At 32.2% G+C, this 18,471-nt stretch overlaps 2 protein-coding genes across 2 annotated transcripts in view; one reads left to right on the forward strand and one right to left on the reverse strand.

Annotated features, from left to right (window-relative positions):
* The window catches only part of LOC134726811 (alpha-N-acetylgalactosamine-specific lectin-like), a 29,071-nt gene extending 25,767 nt beyond the window's left edge, over nt 1-3,304 (forward strand). Inside the window, exon 4 of the mRNA XM_063591222.1 lies at nt 2,894-3,304. Coding sequence (XP_063447292.1) covers nt 2,894-3,120 — 227 coding nt within the window. The 3' untranslated portion in view covers nt 3,121-3,304. The remainder of the gene's footprint in view (nt 1-2,893) is intronic.
* LOC134724603 (prostaglandin reductase-3-like) overlaps nt 1-18,471 on the reverse strand; it is a 219,608-nt gene that overhangs the window by 81,365 nt on the left and 119,772 nt on the right. The window lies entirely within an intron of this gene.

Here is an 18,471-nt window from a genome sequence, read left to right on the forward strand (position 1 = left end):
TCAATATTAAAGCCAAAATATGCAATCTTTAATGACCTGACAACAGTATCGTAACTATTTCCTTTCTTAATAAGTCTGTTTAAAGATTTTGTTAGCTTTTGAGGTGAATACTGACATTTTTGTGCTTTGTAAAGAATATTACCATAAAAGATAGGATGTGAAATACCTGAACGTATAAGATGTCTAAATGTTGAGTTATATTTACCAATTATTTCATTATACCGATGATAAAATTTAGTTAATGTTTTGACTAGTTTGTGATATAGAAAACCCTGGTGTAATAATTTTTCAATAATATATAAATTTCTCTCGCTAAAATCTAATACGTTGTTACATACACGAGTGAATCGTACAAGTTGAGATATATAAAAACCATGAGATGGTGACAAGGGAACGTCACCATCTAAAAATGGATAATTAGTGATAGGAAATGAAAATTCATCTCTTTTATTATTATTTTTCTGTATTAAGCTTCCCGTTAATGACATACAATGATATCAAGATGGAGGAAAGGGCAGTGGTCATTGCTAGTATTAGTTTTATTTAAAGTAATTGCAACAGGATAAATTGCTATAGTATACATACTGAAGTCGTCATTATTGAGAGCCAATATATCATCCAATGCTGATATTGCAAAATACACAAGGATTTTAGCAATCATTATGTATTTCTAAAAAGTTAAAAAGGTAAACAAAAGTGTGTTACCTGTGCAAAAGGATACTGAAGTCATTTCGGTTTAATGTGTTGTTTAGTTCGTTATCACGATTGTATAGTTTGTTTCACCGACTATGCTAACTCATTATCAAGACTAAGTTAATCGTTATCACAATTAGGCTAAATCGTTTTAACGATCCACAATTGACCAATTGAGTACCCTAGTCGTTCGAATTACTAAGTCGTCATTAAGAGCTAGCTTAGTCTTAATATGCAACACGGGTACGGAATTGCAATTGTCGGTTATTCTTTATAGCTTTTATTTTTATTTTATTTTATTTTTTTTTGGGGGGGGGGGGGGAGAGGGGTCGATTGATTGGTGCCTTATTTTGACTAAACCTTATTTGCCCTGTCAGTAATTAATTTACGAAATAAAAGGAGAATTTATTGTTATCAATTCAATAATATCCGAGATTTTTTATATAATTTCTTTGGATCATGCAATATAATTTTTCTCAGAAGAATAACTGTATTGACATGATGAAAAATTCATATTTAACATTGCATGTTATCTGAACTGATTGATTATAAAATTAGCTCATTACACACATCAAATGTTGAAAAAGCTTTTGTGAAATCAAAATTATAAGGTTCAATGTTAACCTGAATATTTGATTAACCTAAGATCATAGGGTTCATTTTTTTAAGTTTTGGTGCAAAATATTGCATTCACTTGAATAAGGTGTTATGCAGTGAACCTCAGAAATAAAAATGTCTTGTTTTTAGCGAAATTTGTTTAATTATTACATATAAAACCTGAATATCTTGTGATAATTGTAGAACACCTTTTACTTGTAATTTTGAAAAAATGAAAAATGCAAGAAATTACAAAAAGAGGCTACATTTTGTCTGTTTGTCAGATATGAAGTTCTGTCTTATATGCAAGGTATGTCTGGTTTTTAATTCAGTACAAGACGTTATTGAATATTGCTTTGGCATGCGATGATTGTCACTATTTTTGAACGTATCAAAACAAATGAGCTGTGCCTGCTTACAAATTAGGAATTTAATATAGAAAGCAATGCAGCTTTGAATTGGAAGTGAACTTCCTCAATGTAACTAAAATAGAATAAAGTGTTTTCCTTTTTCTTGGTTGCTGTGTAATTTTTTTATTTTTTTTATATTTTATATTTTTTAGCACTCAGACTGTCGTTAATTTTTATATATAATAATTCATTAAGACCAAAAAACATTGCATACACAAGCCTGATACATTGTACTACCTGTTCCTGCACAGGTCCATCTGATGAAAGATTTTTGCCACTTTTTGAACTCTTAAAGTGTCTTCTTCAGTTGATTAAATTAGTTTATGGGAAATAATTGAACTGATTTTGTCAATAAAGACGCCCTTAGTCAAGCTTAACTATGTAAATTATATCAGGTTGCTTTTATATGAAAGGAAAGCAGAATGAATCTGACTCGTTTATCGACCAATACATATTTAACAATTCAAGTTTATTGATAAAAGGCACAATTATATAACAGTAAAGATAAATGACAAAACCAGAACATGATCTTCTGAAAAGGGTAAGGTTAATCACTATATTTGACTGACGAACATGTGCATGCATGATTGTGTAGTACGAAAATAAAATATATAAATTGAATCTTAAAAAAAATAAAATTACAACACAATATGAAACTGCATCCACACACATAAAAACAAATTCCGATTCTATATTCACAAAATGCGTGTATTCTAATAACTATTTGCCATATTAGACCCCAACTTATGAATGTATGTGAAGTTAGCAGCCGGTTCGTAATTCGTTATTCGATATTCAATATCCAACCGGCTGGTAGCAGTCGGTTGGATATTCAAAATTTTGTTGAAAATCGTAAAAAAAAAAGAAATACTTGATACACTAAAAACATGATTTTCATAGTAATGAGCACCGATAAGATACGTAGGAAATCGTAAAATGACCCCTTCAAGCTGTTGTAAATTCGAATATAAACCCTTTTCTAAGTTCTTATGAGGGTAATTTGATAGTAAATGATGTTCTGTCTAAAAAAGGTAACTTCAATCAGACGAGTAGTACACCAAGTGGTTGCGAAAGTCATCATGTGTCCATCGAAAAATATAAAGAATAAAGAACTATTATAAACATCAGTTCAATCTTAGTATCATCTTAATTCGAAGAATTGTTTTTATTTCCTTCCATTCTGTATTTTGCAGTTAGTGAACATTTTTATATTGACGGTACAGATAAAGCTGAAGAAGGTAAATTTATTGGAAAGGATGGAAAGGAAATAACGTATTTGGACTGGGGTTTTGTCTCTCAATTGGATGGTTTGGAGGCCTTTGAAGATTGCTTATCCTTAAATCCGGCTGAAGATTATAAATACGAGGATACAGACTGTGGCAAGGAACAACGTTATATTTGTGAGGTTGTTTCAAATTGATTTCTTACATTACTTACAAATTGTGCTAATATTGTGCAAGTTTTCTGTAAAAGTCGTAACTGTCATATAAACAAACGAATCATCATGAAACTGTGGAATTTTCCACGAAAACAAAATTGTTTCTGTATTGAAAAAGTATTATGAGATGATATGTATAGTATACAGAATAAAGTGCTACAGTGTGTTTCTCTTTCATTGTTGATCATTTTATATCTACAATATGTTTTGAGGGAAATCATGATGCAGATAGAACTATTTCGGAAGCAAGACTAGCATTCAAATTATTACCTCCATAGAAGGTGAAATAAAACATCTATCAAACATCTATACGTGATTTACTCTGTATTACCGTATATAGTCAAAAAAAACATGACAAAATAGGATTCTATCATCAAACTTTTAAATTGGTACCAAACTTTCCCAAACTACAATCAAGATCTTTAGAAATTATTTGCTCATGTTATGCTTGTAGAATAAATGTAGATAGACACCAAGAATATATTCTTTGACAACATATTTGATAAAGTAAAGGATTTTTTTTAATTAATTGTACCAATGGTCCAAAGATTTCCAAATAATTAATTTGTCATGAAATAAGTAATTCCTTAAAAGTATACAGGATTGCATTGATGCATAAGCCATTATGACTAACTAATGGGCAGAACAACGTTATTTTTGAGTTGACCAAGTCACAAATTATACATAATCTAAGTTATGCAAAATACGGGAATGTAAAATGATTGCCAATGAGACAACTATCAACCTGAGTCTAAATGGAGTGGACTGACTTAAGCAAATATAGGTCACAATACGGACTAACAAAATAAATGAGCCAAAACCCATACCGTATAGTCAGCAATAAATATTCCTGACATGTTAATGCGAAAAGAGAAAACCAACGATCTGATTTATACCTCGTGTTAATTATAACTGTCATTGTAGGGGCGTAGCTGTAGTAAGGCACATATTTTTTCACAAATATTTTCTTTATTAAAACAAAATGACAACGTTGTTTTTAGATGCACATAAGGTCATCAAAACACTTTAATTATCAAATTATTGCTTCAGATAATTTTCACTATCAACAAATACCTTAATCAACCTCAACATGTTCATAGATACATGTACTCTGAATAGCAGACTACGCCAATTTAACGCTACAATTAAGTCTCGTCTAGACATATTGAAGATAAACAAAAAGCAGCATAAATTCACTATCCATCAACTGAATATGACACTTCACCTAGAATTAACAGAACAGAAGGCAAATATGGGTTGTATGTCACAACATATAACCAGTACAGTGTCATCTGTATAGCAAAAATTCAATACAACAGAACCATTAGTGTATTACCAGCCATAAACAGCAGTACGGCTTGTTTTTAATCGGCCCATAATAACGGCATCACCTTTTATTCATCGGTCAATAACAACAGCACAGCCTGTTTTTCATCGGCCAATAACAACAGCATCACCTGTTACTGATAGGTCAATAACAACAGCTCCAAACAATGGCTCCTGTATATAGCCATCAGCATGCGAATGTTTAATACAAACCACAGAAAATTTGAAACTAATATTTATATAGTCAACAAAATAGTCATCAACAAGAAAATCATGCCGTTATTTACCAAAATCAACAATTGTTTAGTCAGCAACCTCACACAACAAGCAAACCTTTTCGACAAAGGCAACATATAAACTGAGCAGTCAAAAACTGTACCACTTGTATTCTAATAGATGAAAACAGAGAGTTTGATAAAAACAATACCACTACAGAAAACTCTGTCGATGTAACGGTCGATGCCACGGTGGACGTTTCGTCCCCGAGAGTATCACCAGCCAAGTAGTCAACACTTCTCTGTTGACATGAATATCAATAATATGGTCATTTTTATAAATCTCCTGTTTACAAATCTTTGAATTTTCGAAAAACTAAGGATTTTTTTATTCCAGGTATAGATTACCTAAGCCGTATTTGGCACAACTTTTTAGAATTTTGGATCCTCAATGCTCTTCAACTTTATACTTGTTTTGCTTTATAAATATTTTGATTTGAGCGTCACTGATGAGTCTTATGTAGACGAACGCGCGTCTGGCGTACTAAATTATAATCCTGGTACCTTTGATAAGTATTTACACCACTGGGTCTATGCCACTGCTGGTGGACGTTTCGTCCCCGAGGATATCAACAGCCAAGTAGGCAACACTTATGTGTTGACATGAATATCCATAATATGGTCATTTTTATAAATTTCCTGTTTACAAATCTTTGAATTTTCGAAAAACTAAGGATTTTCTTATTCCAGGTATAGATTACCTTAGCCGTATTTGGCACAACTTTTTAAAATTTTGAATCCTCAATGCTCTTCAACTTTATACTTGTTTGGCTTTATAAATATTTTGATTCGAGCGTCGCTGATGAGTCTTATGTAGACGAAACGCGCGTCTGGCGTACTAAATTATATTCCTGGTACCTTTGATAATTATTAACAAACTTAGCCTGATTGTAGAAAAAAAAATCTGATAAACAAATGTGCGATTCAGTCAAAGAACCAATTATGGCTACTAGGGATAAAGTTCAACGTCATATTTTGTGACACAGTAAGGCTTGACACGTTAGTTCATAATCTGAACGCTTAATGTGCAGAATGTTCTATCAAATCAACTATATCTTGTAAATGGTTGAAAAAGAATTTCTGACGTACTATTAATACAAGAACATTTGTTCTATTGGTGTGATAAGTATAAGGTATGATTTAAATAGAGATACTTGTAAAGAATAGAGGATACGATTGCAGTGCTGTCTTTTGGAGAAAAGACATTGACAGAATTGTAAGATTTTCATCTGATGTCAATAATCGTATTTGTTTTAACTTTTGAAATTTCAAAATACCGATAATGTCTTATTGATGATAATTATATAACATGTCGTCTCATAATGAACATGGTGATGAACTTTATTTTGACATTATCTCGCAAAAAGAAGAGATAACAGAAACGTACAATCACACAGGGTACCAATTCATATTGTGTTGGGGACATGCATGCCCCATTCTGGTTGTTGTCTACTTGACACATTCCCCATTTCTATTCTTATTCTATTTTTACAGTTTGTCTTTAATGCCGTGTGGAGATAATAAAATTTCTCCCCGTGCTTCCGGTTTATACTCTAATATTCCCGATAATGGAGTGTGTGTACAAGAGAAAACTTCTCTATGTCCATTACTTAAGGATTTTATTTATCTAAAACTCATATTTCACTATTCAGCCCCATTCTACTATTTACTCAGACGTCAGGCGCTATCCTGTCTTTTGGTTTTCTCCTCTGGTTTTGAAATTACCAGTAACTTATTTTGTCTGGTACTTGAGGACGGGTAGCGTTTTGCGACTTTCGCCGAACAGTATTGTCATTTTTACATAAGTCAAATGTGTTGGTTCATATATTCTGGACGCCAGTCATTGCTCATTAAATTCATGCAATTTAAAATTCGAATACAAAGGAAACAGATGGATTCATGACAAAATTGTGTTTTGGTGATGGTGATGTGTTTGTAGATCGTACTTTACTGAACATTCTTGCTGCTTACAAATATCGCCATATATAATTAATTTACCTTGACCCAGTAGGTTACAGTTGATAATATTTTGTAAAAAATTACCAAAATTTATGAAAATTGTTTAAAATTGACTATAAAGGGCAATAACTCCTTAAAGGCGTTAATTGACCATGTTGCTCATGTTAACTTATTTGTAGGTCTTACATTATTGCTGTTTACAGTTTATCTCTATCTAAAATAATATTCAAGATAATAACCATATCGACCCTTTGGGCCGATTTTTTTTTCATTTGCGCGATTTTTTTACAGGTAAATAATAGGTAAATTACAGGTGAAATGATATAAGAAGATGTGGTATGAGTGCCAATGAGACACCTCTCCATCCCAGTAATGTTATTTTCATTTATGATACTGTCATGTCAGTAACTGCTAGTAGTCATTTGTTCATTTATGTATCATTGTCATCTTGCTTAGTTTCTTTTGTTACCTATTATGACATCGGACTTCCTTTAAACTGAGTTTTACTGTCCGTAATGATGGGTTTTTTCTACACTGGCTAGAGGTATAGGGGTTGAAATCTAATCTCTTGTTTTTGTTAGTCTTGTACGCTTTTTAATTTTAGTTTCTTTTATATATTTAGAATTTTAGTATGACGTCCATTATCACTGAACTAGTGCATAGTTTTGTTTAGAGCCAGCTGAAGCACGCTTTCGGTTGCGGGATTTTCTCGCTGTATTGCAGAACCTATTTTTTTGGGCTCGTTGGTCGGGTTGTTGCCTCTTCGATACACTCTCCATTTCCATTCTCAATTTAAATCCCTGCTGTTGGACAATAGACCAGGAGATAAACGTTTTATGTGCTTCATTGGCTTATGTTTTACAGATAATAATCCAAAAGTTCCAACATTTTATCATCATAATAGAGTGGTGTCCTCATCGGTTGATTATAGCCTTGTGATGTCAACTTTACACCGTAAAACAGTTAAGATAGAAGATCGAAATCCTCTGAATATTTCCGATCATATACTTTTGATAGCCGTTAAAACTGGGTAAATAAAAAGCTCGCAGAGTAGTCTTGGTCTTTGAAATTATAAAAAGGCCAGATATGATAAGGAGAAAAATCCGGAAGCAATCAGAGAATATGTGGCTAATATAGATACTGTTAACCTAGAAAATGCGTCTAGAGAAAACTGGAAACTAGTAGATTTTCTTCATAGTGCTGATAAGCAATATATACCTTACTAGAGTGAAACGATCAAAGTAAAATCAGTGTAAAAATTAGCTCTTTTAGAATGGAAGAATGATAAGTTGGACAATAACAAATACAGAAGAATGAAGAAGACACGTAAAGTAAACTGATAAAATATTGAAGACATCTCAAAATAACTCTACAAACTTTGAAAGGTCTAAAGAAAATGTAAAAACGTTTCACCTGAAACTATGGTATTTTTTGGCTTCTGAAGAATTAATCCAGAGCTAATGATGAGTGGATGAAAGTTTTATTTTGAAAACCTATATATAAAACTGGACATATTTAACCTTCAACAAAACTTTAGTACGGACAAAAATTAAGGTGATAGAGATAAAAAAAATACAAGAACTGGAAATGGGATGAAATATAGAAATTGACGATACTAATGTCCTAGAAGTGCAGAAAGTACAAGAAGTTAATGCACTGACAACTGGCCATGATGAACTATCAGCAGTGCATTTCAAACCAAAACTAAATCAACTTTTAGCGTACATAGTACAAAAAGTGAACCATATACTAAGGATGAAAATCTGCCATAAGAAACCAAAGAAGGAATAGTTAGAACTGTACACAAGAGTTGAAGACATAGATTACATCCCCAGAATCATGGAGGGATTACAGTAACTAATACCTGTTCTACCCTGATAGAAGATATCTTAAAAGATAGGTTAGAACCTAAATTACTCAAATTCAAAGTAAGCTAAAAAGAGGCTGAAAACACATCGTCATTAAAAAATGCCTTTATTGTGTATGCTGCTGCAAAGTTTAACACTGGCATCCTAAAAAACTCATTTTATTAAATTTAGACTTTAAGAAAACTTTTGACAAACTACATCACAAAATCCTTTTAACAAAAATATCAAGATGCATCATGATGAAATTGTTGAATATATTTCTACGAAATATGTACAGGAACGTAATCGTGAAAGTTAAATGAAACAATGGCATGTCAGACAAATTTACACAAGAAAAGGGTGTTCACTAAGGTGCAAAGTTATCAACTGTTCTATATGTAGCCTTATCACCAAAATAACACCGAAAACGACCGAAATACAAATGTCGATAAAACATATCCGGAAATGAGAGCAAAAGTTTCCAAATCTCAATTTTTGACTTGGTAACTATATCTCATGTTTGATACATTACAATTATCACATTAACATAATGTTGCCGATGACCGATAGTTGCAAGGTCAAAGTCAGATGAGCCCTGGCAGACAGACAAATGAAATTTGTCAGACAAACATGTACACTTCACAATCATTCCATGAACCAAACGTAGTTGACCTTTTGTTTATGATATGTAAAAGACTGACTTAACCAGGAAATACAAATATTAACCAGTGAACCATTAAAGTGACGTCAAGATCAAATGAACCATGCCAAGACAAACATGTAATCATTTACCATCATCCATATACTATACACTGACTAATGAACCATGAAAATGAGGTCAATGATAATTGATACTACCAGACAGACACTCAAACCTCACAATCATTCCATACATCAAATGTAGTTGACCAGTTGCATACAGTATTTTATAATAAAACAAGAGGCTCTCAAGAGGCTGAATCGCTCACCTTCACTTTTTTTGGAATTCATCATTCGTTTAAGAGTTTAAGTGTCCAATTTCATCGTAGTTAAATTTTTTTGGTTTAATGTATATTAATAACTGTTTGAAAATGCAGTTTTGAAGACCCCTTTAAAGGTTTTGTAGGATTATGACAGCCATCTTGCACGTTGAACCCCCATTGGCATTTTGAAATGTTGGCAGGTATGCATTTCGTTAATCAATTCAAGATTACAAAAACATAGCAAAAATCATTTCAATTCAAATTAAGTTTGGTTGGAATTGGTTCAGTAGTTTCAAAGGAGAAGATTTTTTAAAGTTTGAAAATATGATAAAAAATTTGTTTAAAATTGTCTATAAAGGGCAATAACTCTTTCAGTTGTCAATTGACAATTTTGGTCATATAAAACTTATTTATAGATCAAGATAATAACCAAAAAAAAATGCAAAATTTCCTTAAAATTACCAATTTAGTGATAGCAACCCAACAATGGGTTATTAGATTCATCTGAAAAATTTTCAGGGCTTATAGAACATTACCTTGTAAACGCTTTTACCTCTTGTCAGATTCGCTCTAACTGCCTTCGTTTTTGAGATGTAAGCCCAAAACTGCATTTTATCCCTATGTTCTATTTTTAGCCATGGCGGCTATGTTTTTTGAAGAAACAGAAAATAAAACACAAACTTTATTCTATATACCATAAGGATCATTCAGCTTAAGTTTGGTTTGAATTGGTTCAGTAGTTTCAGAGGAGAAGATGTTTGAAATAGTTGACACTAGACGGAAGACGAAGACGGAAGCCAAGAGATGGCTAAAGCTCACAGTTCCTTAAGAATGGTGATTTAAAAAGACTAAAACAAAAACCTTAAGATTGACTTGTGGTCATGAAAATGCGGACAATGACAACTGATACCCACCCATCAGACAGACATAATGAACACCTTACAATTATTCCATACAACAAAATATAGTTGCCCTACTGCTTACTGCTACTGAGAAATGAACCTTATCACAAAGCTTTCATCTTAATAATGTTCCAGGAAATAAGGTTGAGGTCAAATTGCAAATGCTTCACCTACGCATACTGAGGATGGGTTTAGAATTTGGTTACAGTAGTTGCTTGGCCAACTTCAATTAGTCATTAAATAATATTTTTAAAATTTGCAATCTATTCTTTAAAATGCAGAGGAAAAAAACCTCTGCTAATGAATTATTTTACTACTCCCTCAAATTTATATTTTTCGGCAAGATATTTTCTATGCAAACCTTTGATATAAGAGTAATAAGATTCAGGAGAAAAATATTTGAGGAAAAATGGTCACATATTGATTTCCAATATCATTTCTTGCAGACATTACTTTCCAAACAAGCATTTAAGCATCACATATTTTAAACTTTTGAAAGTTGAGAAATGCAGTCTCAACAGTGCTTTATATTTTGCTTTTCAATATTATTTTCTAACAGTAATACTCAATCAGTATTACTCTAATTAAAACATTCAATCAGCACTTATTTTTTTAATTTGGTTGAGATTTTGCTGATTTGAATCTTTGAAGTTTACATTTATATTTCAAAGGACTTTTGGCATCAATTACTTAAAAATTGAAAGTGTGTTTAGATGAAACAAGAGTGCCCATGCTGAAACGCTCGCCTTCTTTACTAATCATTGATATCATGTTGATAGTCCTAAGTATAAAGCTTTATTTCAACTGTCACATAAACTTAACATTAACTAAGATAACTAAACAAAGAACAATGAACCATGGAAATGAGGTCAAAGTCAGATGAACCATGCCAGGCAGACATGTACAGCTAACAATGCTTCCATAAAAAAAATATAGTTTACCTATTACTTATAGTTTAAGAAAAATAGACCAAAACACAAAAACTTAACTCTGAGCAATGAACCGTGAAAACGAGGTCGAGGCAAAATAAAACCTGTGCGACTGACATATAGAGCATAAAATATTTCCATACACCAAATATAGTTGACCTATGGCATATAGTATTAGATAAAAAGACCAAAACTCAAAACTTAACTTTGACCACTCAACCATGAAAATGAGGTCAAGGTCTATGACATCTGCCAGCTAGACATGCACCGGGTGCCACATGTGGAGCAGGATCTGCTTACCCTTCTGGAGCACCTGAGATCACCCCTAGTTTTTGGTGTGGTTTGTGTTGTTTATTCTTTAGTTTTCTATGTTATATCATGTGTACTATTGTTTTTCTGTTTGTCTTTTTCATTTTTAGCCATGGTGTTATCAGTTTCTTTTAGATTTATGAGTTTGACTTTCCCTTTGGTATCTTTCGTCCCTCTTCTTTTACAATCATTCCATACAACAAATATAGTAGATCTATTGCATAAAGTATGAGAAAAACAGACCAATACACAAACAAGAGTGCACACACTGAAATTTCTCACCTTCTTTTCTAATCATTGATATTATGTTGATAGTCCTAAGTATAAAGCTTTATTACAACTGTCACATAAACTTAACATTAACCAAGATAGCTCAACAAAGACCAATAACCATGAAAATGAGTTCAAGGTCAGATGAACCATGCCAGGCAGACATGTACAGCTAACAATGCTTCCATACAACAAATATAGTTGACCAATTACTTATAGTTTAAGAAAAATAGACCAAAACAAAAAAACTGAATACTGTGCAATGCACCTTGAAATTGATGTAATGGTCAAATAAAACCTGCGGGACTGACATATAGATCATAATATATTTCCATACACCAAATATAGTTGACCTTTGGCATATAATATAAGATAAAATGACCAAAACTTAAAAACTTAACTTTGACTACTGAACCATGAAAATGAGGTCAAGGTCAGATGACGCCTGCCAGTTGGACATGTACACCTTACAATCCTTCCATACACCAAATATACTAGAAATATTGCTTATAGTATCTGAGATATGGACTTGAACACCAAAACTTAACCTTTTTCACTGATCCTCTTAATTCTAAAATATAAAGCTTTTAAAAAGTTGGCTAACGCCACCGCCGCCGCAGTTCTACTGAACGACATGAGGCAAAAGTAATACATCATACATATTATTCAATATGATCATTAGTCCTCTTAAAATCAGTACAATTCCGAAAATGACATATAAAACAAATCCATGTAATATTTATTGTACAGATCTAAGAAAGTCAACAAAATTCTCTTTCAGAAAATAAAGATATAAACATTGTGAAATGATGTTAACAAAATCTATACAAAACAATAAGAATATACAACAGATCTGCTATTTCATACTGAATTAACATTAGATATGTGATAATGGAGAGACTCTTATACAAAATAACAATACAAGGATGTTTTAATATTAAAAAAAAATCATATTATGCTTCTACACCTTTACTATAGATATAGGAAGATGTGGTGTGAGTGCCAATGAGACAACTCTCCATTCAAATAACAATTTATTAAGGTAAACCATTATAGGTAAATGTACGGCCTTCAACACAGAGCCTTGGCTCACATCGAACAAACAGCTATAAATAGCCCCAAAATTACTAGTTCAAAACCATTCAAACGGGAAAACCAACATTCTCAATGATTCCACATTTACAAACCAAAACCTAAATATCAATGAAAAAAATCAATGTTTCTTCATGATTACTTGAAACAAAATTTTCCTCATTCCAAAGAAAGTCACTTTTTTAATTATTTAAGGAATGACAGTAAGATTTTTTCTGTCTATGAAGAAATAACATAATTTTTTTTGTGCACACTGAATAATGCACGTAGCGGGTTTTTAACAGTATGCACCACATTTTTTATGTTATTTAGATTTATATTTTGATAAACTATTTGTTTTAAAATCTTCAAAAAGAAAGGAGTGTGTGTGCTTGTTTAACATTTTCAAGTAATTAACATCAGTGCCTAACAAATATTTTCTTTGTAACAAATTTCAAGGCTAATTTATTGTGGGATTGTTAGAGGTTTATATCAGCAAAGCCCGAGATTATTTCAACAAGAGTGCACACACTGAAATGTCTCGCCTTCTTTACTTATCCTTGATACTATCTTGATAGACCTAAATATAAAGCTTTATTACAACTGTCACATAAACTCAAAATTAACCAAAAAAATGAAACATTTATCAAAGAACCATAAAAATGAGGTCAAGGTCAGATGAACCATGCCAGGCAGACATGTACAGCTAACAATTCTCTAATACAACAAATATAGTTGACTTATTGCTTATAAATAAAGAAAAACAGACCAAAACACAAACACTTTTAAAACTTAGCAATGGACCCTGAAAATGAGGTCAAGGTCAAATAAAACCTGTGTAACCGTCATATAGATCATAAAATATGTCCATACCCCAAATATAGTTGACCTAATGCATAAAGTATAAGAAAAATAGACCAAAACTAAACTAGAGGCTCTAAAGAGCCTGTGTCGCTCACCTTGGTCTATGTGCATATTAAACAAAGGACACAAATGGATTCATGACAAAATTGTATTTTGGTGATGGTGATGTGTTTGAAGTTCTTACTTTACTGAACGATTTTGCTTCTTACAATTATATCTATCATGAACTTTGCCCATTAGTAACAGAGAACGATATTTGGTAAAAATTTACATAAATTTACCAAATTAATGAAAATTGTTAAAAATTGACTATAAAGGGCAATAACTCCTTAAGGGGTCAATTGATCATTTAGGTCAAGTTGACTTATTTGTAGATCTTACTTTGCTGAACATTATTGCTGTTTACAGTTTATCGCTATCTATAAAAGTATTCAAGATAACCAAAAACGGCAAAATTTCTTTAAAAATTACCAATTGGAGGGCAGCAACCCAACAACCAGTTGTCCAATTCATCTGAAAAATTCAGGGCAGATAGATATTGACTTGATTAACAATTTAACTTCTTGTCAGATTTGCTCTAGATGCTTTGGTTTCATAGTTATAAGCAAAAAACTGCATTTTACCCCTATGTTCTATTTTTAGCCGTGGCGGCCATCTTGGTTGAATGGCCAGGTCATCGGACACATTTTTCAAACTAGATACCCCAAAGATGATTGTGGCTAGTAGTTTCAGTGGAGATTTTGTAAAAGATTACTTAGATTTATGAAAAATGGTTAAAGATTGACTATAAAGGGCAATAACTCCTAAAGGGGTCAACTGACCATTTTGGTCATGTTGACTTATTTGTAGATCTTACTTTGCTGAACATTATTGCTGTTTACAATTTATCTCTATCTATAATAATATTCAAGATAATAACCAAAAACAGCAAAATTTCCTCAAAATTACCAATTCAGGGGCAGCAACCCAACAACCGATTGACCGATTCATCTGAAAATTTCAGGGCAGATAGTTCTTGACCTGATAAACATTTTTATCCCATGTCAGATTTCCTCAAAATGCTTTGGTTTTTGAGTTATAAGCCAAAAACTGCATTTTACCCCTTTGTTCTATTTTTAGCCGTGGCGGCCATCTTGGTTGGTTGACCAGGTCACGCCACACATTTTTTAAACTAGATACCCCAAAGATGATTGTGGCCAAGTTTGGATTAATTTGGCCAAGTAGTTTCAGAGGAGAAGATTTTTGTAAAAGATTACTTTAATTAACGAAAAATGGTTAAAAATTGACTATAAAGGGCAATAACTCCTAAACGGGTCAACTGACCATTTTGGTCATGTTGACTTATTTGTAGATCTTACTTTGCTGAACATTATTGCTGTTTACAGTTTATCTCAAACTATAATAATATTCAAGATAATAACCAAAAACAGTAAAATTTCTTCAAAATTACCAATTCAGGGGCAGCAACCCAACAACCGATTGACCGATTCATCTGAAAATTTCAGGGCAGATAGATCTTGACCTGATAAACATTTTTACCCCATGTCAGATTTGCTCTAAATGCTTTGGTTTGTGAGTTATAAGCCAAAAACTGCATTTTACCCCTATGTTCTATTTTTAGCCGTGGCGGCCATCTTGGTTGGTTGACCGGGTCACGCCACACATTTTTTAAACTAGATACCCCAATGATGATTGTGGCCAAGTTTGGTTTGATTTGGCCCAGTAGTTTCAGAGGAGAAGATTTTTGTAAAAGTTAACGACGACGGACGACGACGGACGACGGACGACGACGCCGGACGCCGGACGCCAAGTGATGAGAAAAGCTCACTTGGCCCTTCGGGCCAGGTGAGCTAAAAACTTAACTTTGACCACTGAACCATGAAAATGAGGTGAAGGTCAGATGACACCTGTCAGATAGACATGTACACCTTACAAATCATTTCATACACCAATTAAAGTAGACCAATTGCATATAGTACAAGAAAAACAGACCAAAACACAAAAACTTAACTATAACCACTGAACCATGAAAATGAGGTCAAGGTCAGATGACACCTGCCAGTTGGACATGTACACCTTACAGTCCTTTCATACACCCAATATACTAGACCTATTGCTTATAGTATCTGAGATATGGACTTGACCATGAAAACTAATCTTGTTCACTGATCCATGAAATGAGGTCGAGGTCAAGTGAAAACGACCTGACAGGCATGAGGACCTTGCAAGGTACACACATACCAAATATAGTTATCCAATTACTTATAATAAGAGAGAATTTAACATTACAAAAAATCTGAACTTTTTTTTCAAGTAGTCACTGAACCATGAAAATGAGGTCAAGGACATTGGACATGTGACTGACGGAAAGTTAGTAACATGAGGCATCTATATATAAAGTATGAAGCGTCCAGGTCTTCTACCTTATAAACTATAAAGCTTTTAAGAAGTGAGCTAACACTGCCGCTGGATCACTATCCCTATGGCCAGCTTTCTGCAACAAAAGTTGCAGGCTCGACAAAAATTAAACATCAGTGCCAATCAAATACTATTACAGGAGTTATGTCACTTACAAATGTTAATTCTATGGAAAACTGCATAGTCAGCACATTTACAACAACATTTCTTGAAGGATTGTTATAAAAGGAAATTAACAATGTAAATGCATAGGCCCAGCAATGAGTAATATGTCAAAGTTTATTGGGGTTAAATTTGAATAGTACATGATTAATTTTTACAAAGGATATCACATGGATGTTAATCATTGAATATGTTTATATGAAATAACTTAAGCTTGTACACTAGATATATCTTTTGAAAAATGATAATTAAAGAGAAACAGTATGCACCACATTTTTTTATGTTATTTAGAATAGACAGCAAAAATATACACTCATTTCTTATAATTTAATTCTAAATTTCGTTTTAAACCATAGAAAACTATGATACAACATTGATGATGTCACGGTCACATGACTAAATTATGTCTATGGGCTGATAAAAAAATAACGTCAGCCAATCAGAAGACGCATTACATCCAAAATTAAATTATTTGAATTTGTTTTAATGTTATTTTTCACTCTGATTTTTTTCCCCGTTGTATGAATATTATACATCCTTTTTTTTCAAATAATAGGAAAGAAATCAGTTTTAAACAATGTGTCATGCAATACTACTTAAAATGTAAAAAAGAATCTTTATTTCTCCATGATGAAGAAAATGTTAAGTGTTTATCAATGATACAGCAACCCAACAAAACATAAACAGTTGACACTGAGATATGTCTTACCTGTATGTATTTTTTTTTATATCATGATGCAAATAATGAAAGTAAAATGACAAACCTACAATATGATTTTAACTATTCAGAAGTTAAACAAGAAATCATGACTGAGGGTCAGGGCCATATAGTTTAAATGGAAATAAGATATGCAAATGCTAATACACCTGAATACCAGACAATAATATAGGGTTATTGCATGAATATTGGGTAATATTGTCCCGAGTAGAAGTTTATATTGCACGAGCATGCCAGTGCAATATATGTTCTAAGAGGGACAATATTCCCCAATATTCATGCAATAACTTTTATATTGTATAGCAATATAATGTTTTAAAGTAAAATTTGTTTTAAACTAAGATTTTGTTGTTGATGACGTCGTGAATTTTGAAGATTTATTGCACTAGTGCAATATTGGAATTTATTGCATGCTAAGTTTTGGTTACCTTCTGTGGGAAATATTATATTGCTATACAATAATATCATATACCATTAGTTGTTCATCTTAAATTGACCTTATCACAAATTTTTGCAAAAGACCAAGCCTGAGAGTGTGTGGTTGAATAATCTCTCTATCTATGTGATGTGCAAATTCTTTTGAAACTGCATACCAATTATCGTCGACAACTAAAGGACCCCTTAAACTAACTTATAATAAACTTATACATTGTTGGAACAAAAAAACAGTTTTTCTAAGTCCTTTTGGATGAGAGATGAAAAAATAAAAGTCATATAGGCTTGAGAAAAAATCCCTTTCACTTTACAGTTACTGTTAATATCAAATGGCAAAAATAACACAACCAGAATATATTAACCAACCCGTCTAGAAATTGACATTATAAATAAAAATATGTCTATAAAATGAGGTATGTTTAGAAAAAAGACTGCAAAAGTAAAAGTGTTACATCTATTGCATATATTTTATACATAGCAAACATTTTCTGCTCTCAAACATAATCAGATGCTGTGGATTCATTATAATTCATTGGATACCAATCGTCATGGATATAATGGGTATGTGTTGAACCTGAATTTATCGTTTAAGGAAGTACAAATTTTCTTTTTGTGTAATACAAAACCTGAAAATCTAATTTTTTGTTTCACTCAATTAAGAAAAATAAATAAATCCACAGTATTCAAATGCAGTTTACTAGGAAGCAAAGCAATGTAAGAAGAAATTGATGAATAATGAGCAAGTATAATATGTTGAAAGACAACTTTTGATTTTATTAAATATTTGTTAAAGCTTTTTGCATTGCATGTATTTTTGATAATAAAAATGTAGTCTTTTATGATATTTTGATAAGATATTTGTTATAACGTCTTCAAAAAGAAAGGA

This window comes from Mytilus trossulus, chromosome 7, assembly GCF_036588685.1.
Source record: "Mytilus trossulus isolate FHL-02 chromosome 7, PNRI_Mtr1.1.1.hap1, whole genome shotgun sequence".
NCBI lineage: Eukaryota > Metazoa > Mollusca > Bivalvia > Mytilida > Mytilidae > Mytilus > Mytilus trossulus.